The sequence below is a fragment of the Halictus rubicundus genome, chromosome 6 (genome assembly GCF_050948215.1).
Source record: "Halictus rubicundus isolate RS-2024b chromosome 6, iyHalRubi1_principal, whole genome shotgun sequence".
NCBI lineage: Eukaryota > Metazoa > Arthropoda > Insecta > Hymenoptera > Halictidae > Halictus > Halictus rubicundus.
Window position 1 is genome coordinate 218,382 of NC_135154.1, and position 26,256 is coordinate 244,637.

The 26,256-nt window shown below is 36.7% G+C and overlaps 1 protein-coding gene and 1 long non-coding RNA gene across 8 annotated transcripts in view; one reads left to right on the plus strand and one right to left on the minus strand.

Annotated features, from left to right (window-relative positions):
- Positions 1-475: 475 nt before the first annotated feature.
- Positions 476-26,256, minus strand: part of Cnc (NFE2 like bZIP transcription factor cap-n-collar) — a 292,479-nt gene continuing 266,698 nt past the window's right edge. For 6 of the 7 annotated variants that reach the window (XM_076789362.1, XM_076789359.1, XM_076789361.1 and 3 more), the window contains 6 exons: positions 9,989-10,277; positions 7,740-7,888; positions 7,481-7,657; positions 6,977-7,075; positions 5,868-6,232; positions 476-2,461 (listed from right to left, as the gene is read on the minus strand). In XM_076789362.1, coding sequence (XP_076645477.1) covers positions 2,294-2,461; positions 5,868-6,232; positions 6,977-7,075; positions 7,481-7,657; positions 7,740-7,888; positions 9,989-10,277 — 1,247 coding nt within the window. In that variant the 3' untranslated portion in view covers positions 476-2,293. The remainder of the gene's footprint in view (positions 2,462-5,867; positions 6,233-6,976; positions 7,076-7,480; positions 7,658-7,739; positions 7,889-9,988; positions 10,278-26,256) is intronic. The other variant, XM_076789360.1, reaches the window with a different exon arrangement.
- Positions 9,487-10,561, plus strand: LOC143354991 (uncharacterized). Its single transcript, XR_013082432.1, has 2 exons — positions 9,487-9,557; positions 10,344-10,561. It is a non-coding gene; the product is annotated as an uncharacterized LOC143354991 (long non-coding RNA).

Sequence of the window (26,256 nt, forward strand, 5' to 3'; positions counted from 1 at the left end):
AAATTTTTTGGTGATTATCTTTCAATCTAAAACCATTGTTTTCCACACAATACTATTCTTATCCTGCTAGGCCCTTTGCTGCTTGCGTCTGCTGGCAGACGATTTTGCTTACTGGGTGAACTTGCATTTCTTGATCAAAACGCTTGATAACATTTGCATTCTAAAATCGTACATTTCATACAGTATATTTTGCAGTATGTAATAAAAGAGTTTCATTTATTTGAATGCTTTTTGTTTAGTTTAGTGATAAATTTTATGATAAAAAATGAAATCGAAGTTGATATGTTATAGAAATAGTAATTTGTTTTGTATAATTATATATTTTCGTAATTTTACTAATATAATGTATAGTAATTTTACTATAATAATGTATATTATGAATAAAAACGTTAATGTTTTTTAAAGTTTTTATTTCTTCTAAAATAATGCAAAGGGGGACAAGTATTATGTATATGTGATATCAAAGTACATACACTACTTTCCCCAAAGGTTTATTCAGCTTTATTTATACAATATAGAAATTTAATGACACGGGAGATCTTAAAATGTGGTCAGATGGAATTAAAGATTCATATAAATGTGGTTCGCTTGTACAGTGTACGAACACAGTTATTATAAATTATTCTTTGTTTATCGTAGTCTTCAACAACGTGATCTCCACTCGCTAAGTACAGTATGTAAAGACAGCCTACACCCAATAGTATAAATACAATTGTGTACGTAAATATTAATAAAGAGCTGACTATTATAAATTGTCGGCATAAACAGTTTTTTCATTTCATTTGTTTTTAACATTATAACATATATCTCCTTTTTACTCTATGTATACGTATATTCTTTTACATACTTATGTATATGTAGTATTTATAGAAAATTATACTAACTACATTAATATATACATAAAAAGGCAAATGTGGAATACCTGAACTTCATTCGTCTCTTATTTTATAAAAATATGTGTATTTATTATGTTTGTTCATATTTTGATCAATCCTATTATGATTATTGTAGCAGTAAAACGCATTGTAGTATACGTATACACATACTTACATTATTCTTACTAGGTATCTTCGTTATTGTATATTACAATTTCTCAGTTAATGTTTTGCTTAAATGGACTGCAATTTAACATTTCTCAGAGAAGTTTCCTGTACAGAATATGAAATACTTAGAACAATGTACCATATTCCAATGTCTCAGACATTTGCCCTTTATTGTTTTAATTGTTCCGTTTCACTTTATTTTCATTTTAAATGCAGATTTAATGTTGCATTACACATTTATTACATTTTTTGCCATTAAAATGATGAAGATCTTAAAACCACATAAGTGTATAAGTTATAACAAAAAAAAAAACGTGTTCGTCTACTGGCATAGTTTCATTGTATTTTTTTCACTTGCATCAAGTTATGTATGACATACTCGATGCAGTTTATTAGTCAATTTTACCAGACCGTGCACGTACGCACTAATGCTTGGTAAAGTTAAAACAATTTTACGAATAACTTTATTCGGTAGATTAAAATTACTACAGTCACATTTCGATACGATTGTCAATACTTAACTTCTATCTCAACTATGATTATTTAAATTATATATTATTCGTAGCCGCAACAATCGTATCGAAATGTATGTTACGCTTTCTTGTGAAAAAGGGAACCATGTTCAATATATATCGCAATCGCTGCACGTAAAAAAACATACACGCATATGAGTTCTGTAAAATTAACAAGCATAGTTCACATATACTGGAAGAAAAAGGATAACAAAAAAAAAAGAAAATTATTTTAATCGGAATATTACAACAATATTCTTGTGGGTAGTACCGTACAAAAAGTGACATTTTGAACATGTGCTGTATAGCAGACTTGTCTTTCCTTTTTTTAAGAAACATCCTACGATTGTATTGATGTAATAAATAATAGCTTGAAACGTAACATTGAACTTTAGACCAGAATCTACCATTCTTTCCGTAGTATAGTTATTTTTATGTTACTATATGTACAATCACTGTTTCTAAGCTTGATGATTATTTTCCAGTCGCAAAAGAACATATAACTCAATGTGAGTTTCTAGGTTGACTTTAAAAAATGTCGTTGTTAAATATGATATACGCTATATCGAATGTTAAGCATTGAACATTTTTTTTAAACATGAATCGAGTTTATATTATTGTATTTAACAACCTTAAATAATTGCGTTCGCAGCACCGCGTTTGCCTTCGTGCATAACACTTCAAGTGCGTTCACCGTACGAAGAAAATAGTATTTTAAACACGATTTCGTAATAGTTTTCATTCTTTATGCTCCGGATTGGGTTTCGTTTTTGGTTCCATTGTTGTGGAACGCGAGTGATGAGGATTTGTCTGATTTCTTGGCACTAACAATACATTCCCATCTGCAGACTGTTGAAGGCTGTACTCATATGGGTGATATTGATTCCCATCAGGGTCCCGTAAAGACTGAAAAATATACAACATATATTTATTTATGAATTATTTATGAAATATTTACAGAAATATTAGCAGCGATTAACTTATGAATTGAACATAAATCTCGAATCTACGGGTCTACGGGTCTACGGGTCTCTCGGATCTACGTTGCATGTACAGTAGAACTCCGTTTATCTGGATTTCCGGTTTATCCAGACTGTCAAACGCAGTCCCTGTCCTTTTTTATACACTAATTAAATAATATCCTGAGTCTACGACTCAGAACTGACTGAACTCATGATGGTAAAGCGTCTACGAGACCGTGCAGCACGTAAACGTCACTCAAATCTGGCACAAAAGAAACTCGCAGAGTTCCTTACAACATCCTAATTAAATTAGGCTTACAGTGTATGTATATGTATTTTACTTCGTATTACTAATATTATTGAAAAGTATACATATAGAATACATAAAATAACATTTGCGTTATTTATGTTATCGAATTTTCCGAATCATCTAGATTTTCGGTCATCCGGATTGGGCTCGGTCACGTTTGAATCGTAAAAACGGGATTCCACTATATAACGAAAATTATATAAAAATATATACAATAATTATAGTCATTAAACAGCCTATAAAAAATGTTAATTTTTCGTTTTCGGATTTTTATTTCAGAAAATTAATCGATAGTCTCATTTTCTTACTAATGATAACATTGTATACCAATACTACCGCAAGAAAAACGTTCTCTTAGCAATATTCAAATTAAAATATCTGCTAAAGTAATCATCTTTTTGCATGGATGGGTTAATACTTTTTTTATAGAGTATGAAAAACCACATCGATTGGTGTATGAAAAAATATACAGCTCCATTTAAAAAATCAATGTTGACCTTCATAAGTCCTTGACGCGTCTACCTACCAAAATAACACCAGTATGTGCATCTCTTGAAACCATTTAACACTAGATTGCCGAATGAAAAAAAAGGTATCTGGTCAGTCAGTGATTCTTTCTGACAAATTGGTGGTATTGTATGATAATGAGGGTGCTCAGATACCTACCTTCATAATTTTATTAAAAACCAATATATGTTTAAAAAAAATCATTTAAGTTTTTCTATACATATAGCAATGAAATCACAAATGAGTCAAATTGACTCGCTCCGGTAATCTAGTGTTAATCTCTATCCAAACATTTCTCGCTACGAGTAATAATAATGACGCAAATCAAGGTGGTAATATCTGATGAACTACCCTGTACTTACATACATAATATACGGGCTGTTCGACTACAGGTGGGAGAAAATTTAAGGGGTGCTTCTCCATGACAGTATTAAACGAAAATGACATTTTATTTTCTGTGTGTGAAAGTCAAATTTACGTACATGAAACGCGATTTAGTCGTGCGCGATACCGGTACGCATATTACATATGTGGATTTTTGTGAACACTTGAACTTGTGTGGATTTCATTCAACAATTATGGACTCAATGGATATAAGGAAACAATTTCATAGTGATCACGAATAAATTACTTCTGTGAGCCTGATTGTAAAGTGAAAGAACATTGACCCCTTCTTCTCGATAATTTCTTAGGGCAGATAATAGAAATGCCCTTGTGGATTTTAACGAGTAGGTAGGTTCTATGTCGTCCAACGTTTGATTTGCGAATATTCAAAGCATTTTCAACTCGCTGGGCCCCAAATGAGAACCAAGGTAAGGATGTATCTGTCACTTGATACATGACTGTCGCGTACCTCTTTGACGTATGCAACGTACACCTCTGTTGATTGGGTTGTCGCATTTTAGGCGAATTATTAATTGTTAAAAATTAAAAAATGAAGCCGAAATCGCAATTTTTTTATTCTTTATTTTCGTCTTATATTGTAATGAAGAACCACCCCTTAAATTTTCTCCCACCTGTAATTGAACACCCTGTATATTTATTATTATAATTACATTATCTATATAGTTTTTCACTAATATCTCAAAAATTAATGGAGAACGTTTATTGCGTTGTTTCTTTGGTGTTTATTGCGTCGTTCGTTTGTGCGTGTTTCGTGAGTTTATCGCGTTTATTGCGTCGTTCGTTTGTGCACGTTTTTTGTGCGTTTATTTCGTTTCGTGCATCAAATTCTTTTCGAATTTTCCGCAATTCTCAAGTTTTCAAGGTCAACTTATTTTCGAATTTTCAGCATTTTTCACGATTTCAAGATCAACTGGTTTGAATTTTTGACTTTTTATTTTTAAATTCGTTTCATATTGTTTTTAAACTAATCCCACCAACTCCGATAATTCGATTTTTTTTAAAATTCGTTTTTTATTGTCTTTGAACTAATCCCACCAACTCTGATCAATCGTTTTTTTTTGGAATTCGTTTTTTATTGATTTTAAACTAATCCAGACAACTCCAACGCAGAAACGTTATAAAAATAGTGAGAAATCGTTCATCTGGAGATGGCAGTGATCATGACAGTCTTGACGCCAGGTGGCGGACCCCACTTAAGCTCTGGCGGGAACGGTCAATATAGGTGCTCAGCGTCACCACATCGCTCTGTTCCAGTCACACTCATTTCGTGCATTGTTATCTTCGTCAAGCGACTCGCCAATAGCGGAAGACGTGTAGCGCGAAATAGGAATATCAGGTGGTACCTACAAGTTTCTCACTGCCATCTCCTGATGGACGCATAGAACAGTGTTTACTCGACATATGTCCACAACACGGGTCTAGCCAGGGGCATATATCGGCTAGAAGATACTATTTTTTGATAAATTGCCGAACGTAGAAAAGGATAGCGAAGGTCGCCGAGGAGTGTATACATATACACAATATATGTCCAAAGCACGGGTCTGGCAGGGACAATTATCGGCTGGAAGATTGTAATATTCTTTCATACACTGCTGAACGTAGGAAAGGACAGTAAACATACTACGGGTCGGGTGTATTCCAACCACTACTAATGGTGTAGACCACTACTAATCCAATAACAAAACTTCTTTATTTTTTATGGGACTTTTGCCAACATATTCGTGCCATTTTTTTAATGAAAATGATATCAAATATGATATAATTCCGATGATATTTATTTGTGTAATGAACAATGAAAGTTATTTCCCATTGCAATTATATTAACGGAAAATTAGTGTAAATATGATCCGAATGATGTCGCGTTCTGGGACTTTTATCAGCTAGGTGTTTGGGACATATATCGAGTACAGAGTGTATACAGCAGTCTTATTTTATGCCCGGTATGGTTAATGTTGATACACAGAAACTCAAATTCTATTACACACGTGCTTCACGATTACATGATTGCTCCCAAATGTTGTGAGAGTCACGATCGATTGATTAGTTGAATTGATATTTGTATATCGGTCCGTAGTCACGCGATAATTAATATTGTACGTTAACTAATATTAATATTCTATTGTCTTACTTGAAATACATGACGGTAAAGTTGGCTAAATTTGTCCTTCACACGTTGCCTCTCGAGAAGCATGAACTCGTGTTCACGAATAAGTCTCATTTTACGGTCTCTCATTTCCTTCACTTCATCGGCAAGGCTAATAATTTGGTCTAGTTTACGTTTGCGGCAATTTTGAGCAGCAACTTTATTCTTGCCCCGTCGTCTTATGTCACGTATCAAAGACAATTGAGCTTCGCTGAGATCGTATTTACTAAGACGTTCATTGAATTCGTCCATAGGTAGATTAATAATGTCATTCACTGGAATCGGCACGTTCAATGCCCTGGCCCTTTTCTCGTCTCTAGTCAGGTGCTCTTCGCCTTCGCTTTTACGTACTACAGAAGATGGAAATACAAATTATAGATATAAAATAAAACAAATATTTGAAAATTAAAAATAAAACTAAAAGTGTGACGTGAGTTTTCAAAGAATTATTGTTCCATCCCATTCATAAATGATTCTACAGGGTGTCCTAGAAATGTCGGAAAAGCTTGATAGGGGTGGTTCCCGAGGTCATTCAAAGTAACTTTTTCCTTAGCGCAAATGTTCGCCTCGGCTTGGTTAAGAAGTTATTAATGAAAAACACGCACCAATCGGCTCGGCCAACGGTAACGCCACGTCCAACGGGATCCGACGCTGAGCCGGAATCCTTTCGCTATAGCCGCGCACTGATTGGTCCGTGTTTTTTGTTAATAACTCCTCAACAAAGCTGAAGCGGAAATTTTCGCTAAGGGAAAAGTTACTTCAGATGACCTCAGGGACCACCCCTTTTAAGGTTTTCCGACATTTTTGGGACACCCTGTGTAATCTTTATTCGGCAAGGATTTATATCCTGTCGTTTTAATTATTAATAAAAGATTTTGTAAAATTGACCTTTACTTTGAACTTCATGCGTATTTATCGTATCGTAATTTACATACAAAGCTCATAAACAATCTGATATTTATCTGTCATACGGTTCATTAATACTAGGTTTACGGAGCACCAAAATTTACTGTTTTATGAAAAAAAGCGTCGACACAACTTTTTTTTACATTGTATGTACGTTCATACGATGTTTTTGGACCTAAAAGTTTTACCTTTTTTATCACGAGAAACTGGACGTTGAAGGGATCCGGAACTTTCCGCAGGTAAATGATACGTGTGATTATGGTGAATGTGCTCAATAGCAGAACGTCCTGAAAAAGACAAGATGGCGGTCATTGAATGCATTCTTGGGTATAACATTAATTTCGCCAAATATAGAAATTCAACTGTAATGTTTTGAAACTACAGTGTTTACTCGATATATGTCCAAAACACGGGTGTAGCCAGGGATATATATCGGCCAGGAGATACCATTCTTTGATCCACGCCGAACGTAGAAAAGGTCAGCGAAACTCTAGAGGCCTCGGTCGCCGAGGAGTGTAACCTAATACGGGTCGGGAGTATCGGTATGAGACCAGGAGATCACTAATAAGCCGAGGTCTCTCGAGCTTCGTGGCCTCTCAGAAGTATACCCCGCAACAGTGGGGATAGTTCTAGGACTTTTATCAGCTAGATATTTGGAACATATACCGAGAAAACCGAGAAAATTGTTTTACCTGATTGATGTCGACTGAAGTCTAAGCTGCAGCTGTACTTCATTTCGGGTTGTGGTCCAGCTGCACCCTCGATTGGTCCCGAATACGCGTTTCCTGGTGCTCCAGCACCAACTGTATGCGTGTCGTATTCGTATTTCATTGGTGTAGTCGGGTGTGCTGTGGTTCCGAGTGGCGAACCTGGAATACAGAGAAATTCCGATTTGTTTGCATCGAAAGAAAGTTGTTTGTATCGTTTGTTCGATATTTAATATACCTGTACCTGTACCTTGTTCTTGGAAATATCGTTTTGCAAACATTTGATGTTTCTTCTGGGCAACCGGGGGCATACTGCGTTCCGTTTGACATCTTGGAGATCCGCCATTTCGCCCGGAAACGGAGTAGCTGCAGTCGTAGGACATTCGGTATTTGCTACAATGAACATAATAAATCAATAAATATATAAACAAATAAATAAATAAGTAAGTTAAAAAGAATATCTTTTGTTACAGAATACAAAAGGACTACAAATTGTAGATGTGTGCATATTTGGAAACGATGTTCTAGAGTAAACCTTAGCAATGTTACAGGTTTCTCTAATCGTCTTGCAATTTGACCTATTCTTTTATTATTCCTCGTATGAGCCGTTGATTACCGTTATTTCCTTAAAAATTGGCTTTCTCATATATTAAAAATGATTTTCGTATTAAAATGGCTGTGCCAAGCGGCTTCTTGTTAATCACAATTATACGCGCTTGTAATAACCCCTACTTAAATATTTCTAGAATTAGAATGTGTTTCTACTTTTTACTAAAATATATTAGCTTGAAGATTTAATTTAAACAGACGAATGAAATACAATTTGTACAATTAATACAACTATTTTGAAAAAGCATATGAGTTCTAAGTTATATCTCACGCACTTTTATAGTTATTATCATTTGAATAATCTTCAATTTTACGTAGTTTCAAGATTGATAACGTATTTCTCATTTATATGAACGATTAATCTAATTCTATTTCTTGTGCAGAATTTTTTTTCTCTCTATGTATAATGCTGAGAATTTCAACTTTTAGCTTCCTACGTAGTTATTGGCGAGATTAATTCTACGAGAAACGATAATTATATGATACGGTACAGAAACTATTTATAAATCAAACAGGATAGTGGCTACTATTAATCCTTTAATGCACGGATCGAGCCCGATGAATTTATGAAGAAAATCGTTATTATTTCAATCTGTTTGACCTTCCTCGGATATTCACAAATTAAATATATTCTACCGAATGTCACTTATATCGTGTACAGACGTCTTTGTCTTTGTCCAAAGAAAACTTCTTTGTCTTTAATCATGTTTTTATGAAACTTTTACTGATACATTCGTGGTATTTTTCTAACTGAGATGGCACCAAAGACGACACAATTCGGATCGTATCTACTCCTTTACAATAGTAATCATTGAATGTTTAAATAATAGGACTCGGATCTCAGTGGTTCGGATAATTGAAGTTTTATTGAACCGTCGTCAATTGAACAAGAAAATATGCTCCGAATTATGTCACGTTCGAAAATTTGACAAATACGTCGGTGAAAGTTATATAAAAAAAAAACAGAAATAACAAAGTTCTGTTATTGGATTTAGTATTCTTTCATCGATATACATACGTACATATGTACTCGATACGATGCAGGAATATATTTTTCACGAATATGTTGTACAAAAATGTTGTACTTCCTTGAAAAGGGTGATTCCCGAGATCATTTGAAAGAACTTTTTCTTTTGCGAAAATGAAGTTATTCACGATAAGCGCGGACCAATCAGAGCACGGCTATAGCAGGCGGATTGCGACTCGGCGAGAGGTCCCGCTGAGCGTGGCTTTGGCATTGGACTATCCGGTAATCCGTCCGCTGAAGCCGCGCTATGATTGATTCGTATTTTTCGTTAGTAACTCCTTAACAAAGCTGCTGAAAACATTTTCGTAAAGGAAAAAGTTACTTCAAATGACCTTAGGAATCGCGCCTTTCAAGGAAGTACAACCTTTTTGGAATATCTTGTATACCATATCAGGACATTACTGTACAGTTTCTTTAAACGATAAGGTAAAACAACGTTGTCATTAAACTGCGGATTCTTAAACATTTATGAGGAAAATGAATAGGTTCAATTTAATAATCGAGGAAAGATCAAAAGAATTTCGTGACACCGATGTACTATTTTCAACTTACTAAGCTTATTACAGAAAGAAAGAAAGAACTTTTTACTCGACTGCCGTTTCTTAACCCTTTGCACTCGGAGCCATCGATTATGGACTCATAATGTCTTCTTAGACGGTACATCCGAGTGTAAAGGGTTAACATCGACGCATTACATTTTTATTTTGCACATTTTTGCTTTGCACAAAGTCTAGTTATTATGGTGAAGCTATGTTTACGAATGAGTCCCATGCATCAGTGGGAATTCTTTGTTCATCCGTGTGCTGGAGGATTAACATAATTTCGATGCAGCCGTTTTGTCGGAACAGTTTCATCACCTGGCATAGTCCATAGAGTAATGAGAATCAGCCTGCGTGTGGCTAGAATTAGATCCAGTTTCCATCCATTCGCCATCCGAGAGGGATGGTACTCGTTCGCTGCCCATGCTACTAACTGCGCTATCGCTTGATGCATCCATTCTTTCGTCTGTTACACCCGGAAGTGTTGTAACACCTGTTGTTGAAGAGTTCGTACCGCCAGTTGTCTGAACTGCCGACAAGGCCGTTGCTCCCGTTGGACCAGAAGCGTTGTTGCTGGCATTGTCCAACATACGCATAGTGTATATGCCTGTAAAAATCATGCATTTGATTGTATTAATGTGCTTGTAGAGTACCTTTTAACATCTTTTTTCAGATTTGCATCTTTATATTCATGATCAACGATGGAACACAAGATTTATCGTGCTAAAACCAGCTAAACGAGCTCCGAATGAATTTTAAGCCGTTGTAATCAACTATCGTACGCGGCGATGCAAAAGGCATGAGTAGTTTGATGAGCACTACGACCAGGGCCGCCGCACAGTGGGCAAAATCGCGAAATCGGCGCTCGAAAATGGAAAATTTTTTTTTGTTTTCAAATAAATGAGTGATAGGGATGTTTTAAGAACATTCCAGTGTAAGCAAATCCCAAAAAAATATTTTTTATTCCCCTCCACGACCCACAGGAAGCCGACAAAGTTCGAAAACTTCGTGATAATCGAAGACTTTGCAACGAAAATGGCCAGAAATATTATCTAATAATACTCTACCATCCCAAATAATATGTAACAAATTATTACTTATTATTATTTAAAAGTGTTTTTTTTTCATCTCACCTAGTCGATACAATGTCCTTTTCCCCTTTACGAAGTGTTCAGCTCGAGGGATGCAATCGAAATGATTGCATCGCAAACTTGTGCTTAAAAAAGTTTTACTGGTAACTGTCAGATAAGTAAACAAAACCCAGAAATAGCGCATAACGCGAACAGCTTACGAGACTCGATATGATATTTAAAATTCCATTTTGTTCAACGATGTTTGTTATAAATGAAGATCCGCTATTGACCATTTACGTTGCTAAATTTAGTAAAACGTGTTCAATGTTTGAACAGTCATATTTTTATTTTGTATGCAACTGCAACTGCAACGAAACGAAACAAATCCTGCCTAACAAAAGTATCTTTCACGACCCCTTTCACCGTCTGACCAAAGCCGTCTTCACCACTTCCGTTTCCGGTGGTATTTGCTCCATTTTCTTCGTAAAGTACGCACGATACCTCAAAAAGTGTATATTTTACAAGTTGTTAAAAGGGGTAGCCGGATAAGCAGGTCAAAAGTGCCCCCAAACCAAATAGAATTTGCAATAGGCCATTCGATAGCTTATCCATAGAAAATACTTTGTGCCAATTTTCATCCCTATATGTCGACATGGGGGGGGGGGGGGGGGTAATGGGGTGACAAAGAAAATCAGGGTTTTCCGTAATTTCTTTCATCTTCTTCAATTGAAAATTCTGAAAAAATCAGGCATATTTTAGCTATTAAAATGCAGATCTCTGAATTTTTTCAGAATTTTTAGCTTCTAAACCGAATTTTAAAAAATAAAAAAACTTTTGAAATGCCGATTTCTTGTGGAAGCTATGAGATACTAAGTTTATATTTTTACAGTTTTAGCAACTCTTTATGGTTATTAAAATATAATTTTTTCAAATTTTTCAAAGTGGGGGTACATAGTGAAAAAAATCAAAAACCGCTATTTTTTACCTTCTCCATGCCCGTACAAGTACCATGTTCATTTATATTTTACGACGAAGCGATTACATATTGTTTGATATCGTTCAAATTTCCTGATATGTATAACGATTAAAAATCGCATAGTAGAGACACGAGGAAATTTAGCAGTTATAATTTCATCGAACGCTCGGGATAAAAGAAGAATGTATGTATGTATGTATGTATGTATGTGCTCGTTTCATTATCGATCAAGATGAAAACACGAATACCGCGAGACGTAAGAGGGCTCAAGGTTCATTGGTCGTACGGATCGACGTACTGTTGATTAACCATGTCTTCTAATTACGCTCACATTTAAAATCCGTTGGTTATTCAAGATAAGGGCAGTAAATTGTGACTAGTTACGTAAACACTCAAGAAAAAATATTGTTACACGTAGGAATACCACATTACCTCCATGTAACAGCGTTATAAATGTTTCCCGTTAACGCACAATGTCATCTAATAGACATACTTAATAGTCGCTTACATACTTCTCATTACACATTTCGTGTTCGTATTCGCAGAGTCGAGCGTTTTCACGCGAAGAATAAGTACCAGCAAGATACAGTTGTCGACGACACGAACGTACAATTTTTCGAATCTAGTCAGCAGTAATGTAGATAGCAAATTTTTTTGTATTCGTATTATAGAGGGTGTCCCAAAAATGCAGTATTTCGTTGAAAAGGCCTAGTAAAATATAATAAAATAAATACGCTTAGTAAATAAATAAAATTCTAAGGTCATTTGAAATAAATTTTTCTTCTGCAAAAATGTTCCCCGCGACTTCGTTAAGGAGATATTAAGGAAAAACACGGACCAATAAGAGCGCTGCTATAGCGGGCGGACTGCGACTCGTCGAGAGATCCCGCTGAGCGTGGCGTTGGCATTGGCCGAGCTGGAATCCATCTGCTGTAGCCGCGTTCTGATTGGTCTGAGTTATTTCATATGACCTTAGGAATCACCTCCTTTTCAAGGAAATACAACATTTTTGGGACACCCTGTATACGGTAAAAACCTTCAAATATTTTAGTTTTATTTTGTTTTCAATTTGGCGAGAGCGCGGACGAAGGGAGAACAACTTTGTTCTACTTTCTACTTCTTCGAACTTGTTCGCGACACTTTTGTGCAAAACATTCACAGTGTAGTAACAAGCATGAAATCAGGAGGAAATTCGATTGTTCGAGCGTTACTGCTAAGGATAAGTGAAAAATCGCGATGCAATTATAGAATAGAAGACACACCGACGGTTATCGTATAAATTTCGAACATGGTATGTATACCCAGTGCGTAAATAAAAATGAATTGAAATATTTTTCAAGCAAACGGACAGAGATGCACCGTCACACCGGCACAACGTTTCTTAGAACCACTTGACTGGTTCAGCTATCGCAGAGTCGTACGTGACCGGAGTCGAGTTTCGTCTGGTCTTATCAACTAATTTTCAGAAGAGGGAATGCGTCGCGTCGTCGAAGCTTTTTTTTTACTTCTCGGCCTAGTATGCAACTGGCAATTAATAGGCTGTGTATTCGCGTAATTACGACAAATCGATTGGCTCGCGGTGCGGCCCGACGCGACGGTCGAAAGAATCACTTGAATTCGAACACGGTAGATAACAGCGAGTTCCGAACCGCTATCGCGTAGGTAGGCGATGTGTTAGCGCGGCAATCGGTGAATGCGATCGAGTGTCTCAAAGCCACGATTACTCATGCTGTTAGATCTATGGCGCATCGTTACAGAGTGTCCGATTTCGCGCTTCTCTCCATTTGCTCCTTTGGCGACATACAACACGTATGCATTACACGTATTCATGTATGTATGTATTTTTGTATGTATATATGTATGTATGTATGTATGTATGTATGTACGTATGCAACCAAGTACAGTCGGCGAACACGCGCGCGCTGGCACCGGTTAAACGAGCACGAGGTGTGTTAGCTATCTATACGGCGAACGGCAATAAAAATGGGTGTACACAATGAATCGTTGAACAACCGTGACTCAGCCGTTTTCGATTCTCGCCGATAAAAAGATCGGTTAGGGACTTTTCGAGCTCACCTTCTGAGTAGGATGCGCCGCGGATCGGTGACAATCCGATTGTGTAATGTTATTCTAATTCGAGGAACGCATGACTAACTATGCCCCGTGACGATTTAAATCGATCACTATTCGAGTTCGGTGGATTCAATACTGGTTATAGAGTCAATCTGGATTAAATGTAGGTCGATGGCATATCAAACACGTGACAAGCTCCCCCCCCCCTCTCTCTCTCTGTACACATTGTAGCATATGTCTGTATACACGTAACTGCATGGACGAATTCCGTGTGACCAGCGTGATTGTATTATGCAAGCTGTATTGTACGCCTTTCGTGCTCAACGAGCCCAACAAATCGAGACTCATTCATATTTTTCTGGACTTTCGATCGCGAGTCAGGGTCTACGCGCTATAACTGCTACGAAAAAATCGCGAAAGACGGTTTTCTACATTGGCAAAAAACCGCTTTTTCGCTTATTCGAAGCTCGAAGGTGAATCTCGTTCTATCGCATTGCTTACGGCGACTATGATATATTTTAAGTCCTGTTCGGCTTTTAAAGATTTTAAACCCTGCGCCGGGCCCGACCCGATATTGATTTTTACACGAATACTTATTTCGCTGATTTATATTGTATTGGTTGATGCTACCACAATTATTAGGCTATCGCGCATGAAATGTTCGTGTTTTAATCGTAACGTTAATGAAATATTTCAATGTAAGTAAACCTTATTCGTCAAGGTAGACACAATTCATTTCGACGTACGTATTCTAAAAATGAATTACAAGCTTCTTGATTGCGTTACGGTGGAAATTGAATTTCTTTGGTCGTTGATGTTCATTACTTATAAACAGACAGCGGATTTTATGAAAAAATAAGTAGACGTATTTCCATTTCACTCCAGTTTGTTGCCGTCCAGGTAGAAAATTTTTATTCTGCATAATAATCCGCTGTCTATTTATCAAAACTGTCATTACCATTTTAAGGTTTTTCTCGAATCAACGGAATACACTGTTTTCTCAATATACGTCCACAACACGGGTCTACCCACGGACATACTGTAAGGAGCAAAACTGATTACACACTATTTAAAACAGCATAACTTTTTTCAAATTAGTCCAAATAACAGGACTAATAGTCCTGAGAGAAGAGAATTAGAGAAATAAGAAGTGGAGATAGTTTTTGAGAAGTTAGAAGGATTAGTTTATTAGACGAGATGTAAAAAATTTTTATTTAAATTTGAATTGGTTGGAATCGCAAAAGAAATGGTAAAAGTTGGTTTTTTCAGCTTTTTTATCTGAGCCTGTATTGAAAATTTAAAGAATGTGTTTGATTCGCCCGAATAAATTATATCCATGGTGAAAATTTCACCGATATTTGTTACTTCGTTTACGAATTATAAACGATTAAAAGTGCGATTTTTAGTCGAAAATCGTGAAAAATGGCAATTTTCCTACTTTTAATCGTTTATAACTATAGTATATATATAGTATATATATAATAAAAGCTATTAAGTTGTTATTCTTATGTACAAGAGGAAGGAACATCACAATTGTTCCAAACAGGTTAGTGAAGTTTCACGTGGAAATACAATTATAGTTGAATTGTATGTATGATGTTATAGAAAGTTTCGAAAAAAAAGAAGCACACTCTTTGGACCGCAAAGGGTTTAATTTATTATTAAACAGCAATGATAATTTCTGTCACATGAATCAACATACCACCTTCATGGACGTAATCCAATAATTGCATTCGGGATTCATTTTTAAAAGAACATTTTCAAGTTCTTCTTCTAACATAACTCAGTCATTGAGAATTGTACTGACAGGCTTCCGGTAAACTTGTCGAACCAGCACCAACTGATCAATTGTTTGAGTTAAGCTAAAGGACGCAGTGTCCCACGGAAATTCGCACGAATATTATATACAGGGTGTCCCAAAAATACTTCCTTGCAAGGGATAATTCCTGAGATCATTTGGAGTAACTTTTTCCTTCGCGAAAATGTTCTCCGCTGCTTTATTAAGGAGTTATTAACGATAAACACGGATCAATCAGAGCGCGGCTATAGCGAAGGGATCCGGGCTTGACGACAGCACCCGCTGAGCGTGGCGTTGGCATTGGCTAAGTCAGAATCCGCCTTCTGTATCCGTGCTCTGATTGGTCCGTGTTTTTCCTTAATAACTCCCTAACAAAGCCGCGGAGAACATTTTCGCAAAGGAAAAAGTTACTTCAAATTCCGCCAGGAATCACCCCTTCCAAGAAAATACAACATTTTTAGGACACCCTGTATATAGATTACGGATCTTCATGCATTTATGGCTTCTGAAAAGTTAATTTAGTAGAATTTGTAGTTAGAAGAAAAAGGCTACTACCACTGAAAATAATATTTTATTTGGGTTCATTTCCTTCCTAAAATTCGTCTAGAAAAATTGCATAAAATGTTCCAATAGTGTGTGTCCGATTCATCCAAGATTGCTTATTTTGTAGTCCACATTTGAGATTAGATATTAATAGTTTATTCATTGGTAAGCCGCGAAAATGGCGTCGAAGAAGAAGTGTCATATGTAGAGGATTGTATTAAAACATTACAGGTTGTATTTATAACTAAACTGCAGATTTTTGTGCATTTATGGCAAAAATGGATGAAAGAGAAGACATAAAACTGTGAAGACAAACGTACAAATACGTAGAGAAACAAAAAACAAGTAAAATTATTAGACGAACATAAAAAACATTGACATATTATTTTCAGCTAACGTGTCCGACAGTTTGTTACAATTGAGGCAGAAAATTTTTATTTTTCATGAAGATCCGCAATCTGGTTGTTACATTACTTTCGACTTACTGAAAATATTGGAATTTCACCTAACTCTCATTTCTTATGATCGACTTAGAAAACGTTTATATTGCATAAAAATCCGTAGACTTTATTATAACGTTTATTATAACTTTAATATCTGTAGTCTTTGTTTTAACTTGAAATCGATCGTTGGAGAGCTGTTGTCATTCGTACTCTTTTACCGAGTTATTTGTTTTTTTAGAAAACCGTCTTAAAAATCTGTAGTCAAGTTAAACACGTGATGTCATGAATGTGTTTACCTTTTCGTGTTTCACGAATACTGAACTTTGGCTTAAAGTTATCAAGCGCATGCATCATTTTTTGTCCAGTTTTAACTAAATACTTGAATAATATGTATGTTCCATTTGCACAAGTGCACCAATTTGTTTTTTAATCTGCAAACATTAAGTGAAGTTCGCATAATGTTCGCTACTTCTTGCAGAGCAGACTAGAATATGAATTCTTATTTATATTCTATATTATTTAACGCATCCATAAAATTCGGACGAAACCTAACCAATTTATGAAATAGAATTACCATCGATTACTCTCTCAATATCCCAGCATCTTATAGATTCATTTTTATGTCTAGATAATTAATTAAACGGAAATACGGAATTCCATCTTGATTAGTTCGTACTGTTTAGACTGCTGACCTAACGTGTTCACGCTGTTTCCAAGTACAGTCCTTTCTCGATATATGTCCACAATATAGTTCTACTCAGAGACATGATAAGAGACCGAGGACTCTCGAGCTTCTCGGCCCCTCACGGGGTATACCCCGAGGCAGTGCGGATAGTTCTGTGACTTTTATCGGCTAGAAATTTGGGACATATATCGAGAAAAAACTATATGCAGATCATGCTAAACGGGATGGTTCGAAGGAACAAATCTAACAAGTTTCTTCGCTTATATATAGAGTTCGTTGAAGCTGCTGTCACACGAAATAAATTTCTAGAGAATACTCATCGCGATAAGGTAACGTGTAAAAATCTCATTATTTACATAAAGACGTGGCGTTGAATATTCATATTTATGTATCGTGACGTAAGCGACGTGTTTAAAGTGAAAGAAAAAATTAAGAACAAAATGACTCTTCGACTAAACGGAAGATTTTCGCATTGATCTTTGATCTACCCAGAGGCCGTTAGATACACTGCGAAAGAATAGAAGAAGCGTACACGCAACTCGCGGATAAAAATCTGACTGAACCAGGCGTAACTAAGAATTCGATTCAGAACAAAAAAAAAAAAAAAGAAAAGGTTACATACTCGATATATATACTATAACTCCCATGGTCGTCATTTAAGCTCTGAAAGAGCTAGCTCGAGGGATCGACGTGTTCCGCCGATCGATATTTGATTTATGTGCGCCGTGCCCGGAGAGCTGAGGAAGGTTTTGCGGTGTCGATAAACCGTTTTTCTCTCGCCAATTTGTGACGTTCCTCCAATTCTTTCTCTTGGGGAGCAACAAGCCGGTACTATTTCTCGAGGATCTTGGCCGTGTAGTAAATACTATAATGCGTGTAGGAGTGCATGTTCGAGAACGTCCGACACAATGTATTTTCTTCAAGCGATCAACTCTTTTAGCACCTTCGCCACGCCAGATGTGTTCCTTTCTCTCTTTCCCAACGATGCTCGCCGGTCTCGCTGAATCTACGTCTCGTCGGCGTTATGGTAATTGTGGTCGTGCGCGCAACAGCAAATATTCGACGCGCGCACACACTGCTTTCTCGGCTTCGAACACTCCGTTTATTCCCTCAGCCGGACAAAAAACAACCCGGTGAACTTTCGATCGATCCGCTCGATCCGCCGGTGTCACTGGTCGATCACGAATCGGAGCTCCGGTTATTGATGTCCGCGCGCGCGCGTGCGGAAACACTATCCGTATAACAGATCTGCTTGTCCGGCAGTTGGGCAGTCCGATTGCCTAAATCGACGCGACGTTCGATTCGACAACGAGCGGGACCGGCGTACGGAAAAATTGTCGTAACCGATGCGACGTTCGGACGATTTCACACTAGTCCCGGCGCTACGTGGCCGTAAAATTCGAGTCCGCTGTTGAGGAGGTGAGGGAGGAGGAGGAGCCGCGAGAAGAGAGTTATTGTGCTCGATAATTTTTGTTTGAAGCGTGTCGCGTCGTTATCTAGAGTCGCGTGATCACCGAACGAAACTGAACGAAACGAAACGCGCAAGATAGGCATTCGATCGCGAGCGCAGCGTAAACATAACTACTACTTAAGTTGGCGGCGAGAAGCCGGGGAGGCTGACCCGACACGGGGCGTCACCACTCGTCTCAAGAGGCTGGTGACTAGAGTCACTTTTCACTTCGGTATTGGACGGACGTCGGCGCTGCCAGAGCGTCGGCGTACAAAGACGCGTCGCGAGTCGCGAGACGTCGGCCGTAACTGGCGAGCGCATACTGCTTCGATGAGACGTTCGAACACAGTGTGTGCTACATATCTACCGTACACTTTCTTGAAAATTCGATCAAACGACTGGGCGAAGAAGCGATCGATTTACTAAATGACGTGCAAAAAGGATTTTGGAAAAATATTGCAATTCGTGGGAGTTACATGAACAAATAAAAAAGGGCACTATTTAAAACTTTTTCGATCGGGCCTGTAGTAAAAATTTAAAATACATGTGCTTTGTAGATCTACGATAGTTATACGCGTGCTGAAATATTCGTTTGACACACAAAAAACGAATTTTGATAACGTGCTTGAAGATTTTGCAACGAAAATCGGCCAGAAAAATTATATAATAATATTCTACCATCCTATATAATATGTAGTAATGTGTTTATAATCAATAACTTATTTAGAAGTGTTTTTTGTGGTCCGCGCAATTGTTGAGCTCGGCCCCGCGAAAATTTACACCGATCCTGAGTATCAATTTTAATAGCATTCGTTTTGGGTACACATAATTAAATTTAAAAGTACGAGTCACACGAGCTCGCACATCACCGAATACCGTGCGTTGTACTTCGCATACAGCGGTGATAAGCACGGGGCCTCTCAAACGTATGCATCTCCCACCAACTTCTCTTACATGCAGCGCGCACCTGCTGGTCGCGTTCGCTGGTGTCTCGCGCTCTTCGCAGACCCACGGTAATGGCGCTGACTGGAAGGGGACAGTGGACGTTGTGGTGGGGATGGTCTTGTCTCAATTCAGACAAAAATACCCATTCCTAGCATATAGATACATCAGGGAGTTCTAACCAGTGTTGCCAGATGAGGGGAGGGAGCACGAGTCGAGGGAATAAAGTTACCCTCTCTCTCTGCCAGTACCGGAGTATGCAGGATGGAGACGGAACGCGACGGAAGCGTGGAGAATAGCGCGGTAGAAGGGGAAATTAAAGTGGGGGAACAAGTCTTAATCTGGCGACAGTAGCGGGGTGGCAGTAGCAACACGGGAACAGGGACGAAATTCTGCGCACTACTACATAACGATGAACTCTAAAAGTGGGGGAAGTACCTAAGTGGGGAAGGAGTCGCGTGTGGCTTGCGAGCCACATGTTAGAACTCCCTGAGCTATATGAAGACGACTGTATACAGTATTTACTCGAGCCAGGGACATATATTGGCCAGGAGATATTATTCTAAGATCCACGCCGAACTTAGAAAAGGACAATATTGAAAATACGAAAAAATGAAAAATAAGGAAGTTTTGTTATTGCATTAGTGATGGTCTCCTGGTCCCACACCGATATATCCGACCCGTATTATGTTATACTCTTAGCGCGGCGACCGAGGTCTCTCGAGATTCATGGCCCCTCACGGGGTATACCCCGCGGAAATGGGGATAGTTCTGGGACTTTTATCGGCTAAACACTGTGTGTCTAATTCTATAAAATTGATTGAGAAGTAAGTATAATTGCAAAGTGGTTGCATTAATTATGACCGAAAAGTTCATAGGTGCACAAGCCAAGGTGACTTAATCGATATAAAGAATTCCAGATAAAATATAGATAACATTACTCCAGATATTTACGTAAATTCTCATTTTCATGAAATATATTACAAAGTCAAAGCAACGACGGCAAATGATTCACTTAATGACATTCATTCAATGTCATTTCATTTACTAACATAATTCGGAAAATTTTAGTTTAAGAACTCGTCTTTAAGACGGGAGATTACTTTTGTGACCAATTCAATGGAATTATTGTGATACGCTTATTTGAACGTTTCCACGAAGTTCGAATAAGAATGACAACAATGTCGGTTTACAACTTTTACTGTCCGTTGTGTGGAACTTACTGTTTAGCACGCGAAATCGCTAGTCATTGTTAGAGCTAGTCAAAGTTAATTTATAAGTAGGCTTCTGATTTTTATGAAAATTTTGATACAGATTTTATGCATTTTCATAGATTGCTTCATACGAGTCACAAGTAGATTAAATTGTATTTCATTGACTTTTATGTGAGGAGCCTTCCGTTACGGTGAAAATTATGTAAAGATGTTATTAATGTTAGCTAATGTAAAATATTATATCAAAATATGATATTATTAATAGAATCGGAAGTTTTTGCGATAAGTAGAAACATTGTAACGAAGGTTTAAACAAATTTTTGGTTCCTTTTACTAATAATGATGACTTGTATATTTCATCTCCAAATAATACGTAATTTTCGTGCTCTGATCTTAATTCTATTTACAACATAGTGTGAAATATATATATATATATTATTATTATTATAAATTATACAGGGTGTCCCGGGTTTTAATGGACAAACTTGGGGAGCATATCCTACAAGTGGAAATAAGAAAAAAATGTTATTTGAAGTTTGCTCAGAAACGCTTTATTGCAAAGTTATAAACAAATAAAGTTAGAAATGATGACGGTGGATTTTACTTTACTGAACATAAAGATTTTTATGAAGCTTATTATAGAATAAATTTCTTCCTTATTTTGTTGCATTTCAGCAACGGAGATATTAATCCGTTGCTTTAATTCTTCACACGAAGTAACTTCTGCACAAAATCCGTAGATAAAAGGAATATCAGCGTATTCCTCATTTGAAAACACTCCAGGCATTTTCACCACGTATTCTTGATCTAACTGGTCGTTAACACTAACAGCAAATCATATCAAAATAGTAAACATGACATGAATAGACAAATAAGATAAACACGTTCGACCTTCCAATGTTCAGTAAAGTAAAATCTGCCGTCATCAATTCTAACTTTATTTGCTTATAACTTTGTAATAAAGCGTTTCTGAGCAAACTTGAAATAACATTTTTTTCTTATTTCCACTTGTAGGATATGCTCCCCAAGTTTGTCCATTAAAACCCGGGACACCCTGTATATACATATAAATAACTTTATATGTTTTTATATGTTACGAGCCAGGGCTGCGAGCAACGAGAGAGGCCGGCGAGGGGGTTATTACCCCTGGAATATGGTTTCAATTTGTTAGTTAGGTACGCGGACGCACCCAATGCGAAGTCGGGGAGCTACTAGGAGGATAAAACTTCGTGAACGCACCCAATGCGAAATCGGTGAGTCACTAGGTGAGACACGCGGCGAACCCGGTACGAAACCGAGGAACTGCTAGGAGGTTGTATAACAGCGCGGATGAATCCAATGCGAAACTGGGAATCCGCTAGGAGGTGGATAACTCACAGACGCATCTGATGCGAAACCAGGGAGCTGCTAGGATGCGGAAGAACCCAATACAAAATCAGGGATCCGCTATAGGGATGGTATAGTTTTCGTGGACGCATCCAATGCGAAACCGGGGAGCCACTAGGCTGGAGAAATCTTTGTTGGTTTAAGTTTAGTTTAGTAAGCCTCGTAACTTATATATAATTTAATTGATACAATCCGAGCGGTAAGATTGTATCGTGTGGGAACGTTCAATTATTAGATTAGGATATTGGGCAATAATTAAGGGTTGTAGATTACGCGAGTTAACAAACAAGACAAATATATTCTGAATTGAAATTATTACAAGTGTTGGTGTTTGTGTCGCGAGTGAATTTAGTGGGTGTACAATTGGAAAAATTGTTACCTATGGTGCACGGTTTTGACGCACTGGCAATGCGAGGTTAGAGAGCAATTATCGAATGCCAAATAGAATATATACCATACGAACGGAATCTATAAGGTTACGATTTGATTCGAAAGGGACTTTAACCCGATCTCATTAGAATTGGCTCTGATGCGCGTAACGCGACTTGACTGCATGATTACTGAACCGCTACTGAACCAAACAGGATGAAAATGAACGGGTTTATATACCTTGAAAATGAAAGGGGTACTCTGTTTAAGATTTAATGTCACGTAGGGTCACAATCACATTTCTTGTCACTTCTAATGAAAACCAGGTCTCAGTTAGATTTTCGTTAAAAGGGGTTAATGGAAGGTTATCCAGGCTATTTCCTATCAGAATCTTAATTAACGGGTGCCAGAAGGGAGTGTCTAAAGATTTTCATATAAAGAAGTCATACAGTATCTTCCATTAATAAAAGGGCCTGTTGGGACGCCTTTCGTTCTCAGAAAAGAGATAGAACTTCTAATCGAAATGAACGTGGAGAAAACGTCTCCATACGTAACATATACTTATGATTTTAACGTTATGTTAAACTTTCCCACAATATTAACGTATTCAAATGTGTGCCCGAATAAACACACGCTACAACGAACGTGGTTCTAGAACCAATTAGTTTTAATGTACTCTATTATACAGGGTGAGTCACCTAACATTTTTTCCTCAAATATCTTCGTTGTTTTTAAAGAGACATGAAATGCCTTGTGGGAAAAGTTGAATGGTTTTATGGAGCTCACGCAATGTCATAAATATTATTCTTTTTATGTAATTTTCTTCAGAAATATTAAGGTCACCGTAATGTTTTTTAAATGTAACCACCCTTTTTTTAAACGTCCACGATGACATTTCCTTTCATTAGTAATTCAGTGGCTATAATTATTCAAGGTCATTCAAGGATATTTCAGGTACAAACGTTAGGTGATCCACCCTGTACAGCGCTTCTGTCAGATGTAGCAAACAATGCCAGAGTGTTAGACTTCTTTCAAATTCTATGCATTTTTCATAAATGCGAAAATTTTTGCAGTCTATTTATCATATACCGCCGCGCCGCCCAGTGTGACTCTAGAAATGTAGTTCAGTTTATTTGAGAAATGAAAAGTTATCATGCCATTGGGAAGCTAGTGTTTATCACGAGTGAACTAATATTACAGTATTTTTGTTTATTTCATTTAACAGTATAGTTGCGTTTATACGTACATACATTTTAATTCTGTTTCCTGCACAGTAAATCAATGCGTATTACAGAAGTATTGTAATCATAAATATTAGCTTTCTATTGAGTATCATATTGATATAGTTTTAGAAATGTAATTAACATTATATGTAAAATTATGTAAATTAAAATGATCAGATTAAATGTAATATAATCACATTATGTTAATTTATTTAACCGTTAACGTTTTGCAAGTTATTTATCATCTATCAATCTTTCTCCTCGTAAGTAATAATATAATCGCATATATGAATGTAGACACGCTGTAATAGCACATTTTCAAGGTTGCATGTGTTATTTGTGCACGCTGCTGGAATATTTTCGATATAACTGTTCAGTGGAAAGTCGGCATCGCTAAGAACTTTACTTCAACGCGATCACAGATATACAGTGGCTCACGAAAGTATTCGAACGCTTATGTTTACAAATTTTAATCGATAAAATAAGATGTACTAAACTAATATGTATAGAACAATTTGGCATCTATAGTAAGGGGGAAGTCTCAAGATTATGTTAGTAAAATTTGAAAAGGATTGAACAGCGTAGGCAGAAGTTATGATATATTTAGTAGAAACACGCATAATAAGTGACTCACAAAAGTATTCGAACGCTACATATATTATTACATTATTTAATGTTAATATTTTGTTGGACCACCTTTAGCAGTAACGATGTATCTCAATCGACGTTCCATACTATAAACCAATGATTTTGTAAAAGTAGATATGTATTTAATCTTTTTCCGATTTCAGCCCATAAATTTTCAATTGGATTTATGTCTGGACTTTGCGGTGGAGTAGTTAACATATGTGGTGTGTTATATATGATCTATTCTTTCACAATTCCTGCAGTTTGCTTGGGATTGTTATCTTGTTGGAAGTGGAAGTCTTCCAATAATCCTAATTTACGGGCACTTTCTTTAAGGTTGTTCGTTAAAATATTTAAATACTTATATTTATCGAGTATTCCATCAATGAATACCAAATTTCCGGTGCCACTTGCTGCCATGCACCCCCACACCATAACCGATCCGCCTCCGTGTTTCTCTGTTTGGTGTAAATTTTTAATTTCCAATTCCGTATTTGGTTTTCTCCAAACATAATTTTGACCATCTGAGGCAAAGATGTTAAATGTAGACTCATCCGAAAAGATGACTTTATCCCAGAAAAAATGATCTTTATTGAGACATGCTTTTGCAAAAGCCAGTCTTTTTTTCGATTTACCGCATTAATATATAGCTTCTTTCGTGGTATACTGCCATGAAAATCATTATTTCGTAAGATTCGTCGACATAATTCGGGATGAACTTCTTTATGAAACATATCAGCTACCATATTTGTAAGTTTAGGAGCGGATATAGTAGGATCTTTTTTTATTTCACGAATGATAATTTTCTGTTCTCTTTCAGTTAATTTCTTTCGTCGACCTGATCGAGCGTTGTTCGCAATTGTTCCTTTATTTTTTTTTTATTTTTTAATAATATAATGTATTGTAGACTTATTTCTGTTTATAATTTCTGCAATCTCGTTATATGATTTTCCATCCTTATGCAATCGAAGTATCATTTCTCTTTCACACTTTTGTGTTTCTGACTTTTTAGTCTTCATTTTAACTACTACTGTGCACAGTTCTACGTTGCTGTTACGGAAACGATGCCTTAACATCAACTGAACGTACCAATGTTTTCATTTAGTAGTAATGTGTACATTCCTTTCTAAGAAAGATGAAAACATATCAACAGCGTTACAGCGTTCAAATACTTTTGTGAGTCACTTATTACGCGTGTTTCTAATAAATATATCATAACTTCTGCCTACGTTGTTGAATCCCTTTCAAATTTTACTGACATAATCTTGAGACTTCCCCCTTACTACAGATACCAAATTCTTCTATACAGATTAGTTTAGTACATCTTATTTTATTCATTAAAATTTGTAAACGTAAGCGTTCGAATACTTTCGTGAGCCACTGTACGTTCTTATCGTTTTCATTGCTCCACTGCGCCTGGACTCGTGCTTGTTTTGAAGTTAGACACTTTTAAAAGGTGCATCCAGAACATTACTGTAATCCACATAATATAGCGGCATCAACGAATGAAAAAGACATTATACATTTTAATAGCATAGATATTTCTTGTATTTCAATTCTACGTATACATTCAATTTCTTCATCTTCCAAATATTTTCTGAATAGCGTATGTTGCATTTAATGAAACATTATTCTCACAAAAAATTTTACCGTTGACAGTAACGAATCGTGTTAATCGACTATACAGGGTGTCCCAGAAATGTTGTATTTCCTTGGTAGGGGTGATTCCTGACGCAATCTAAAGTAACCTTTTCCTTTGCGAAAATGTTCTCCGCGGTTTTGTT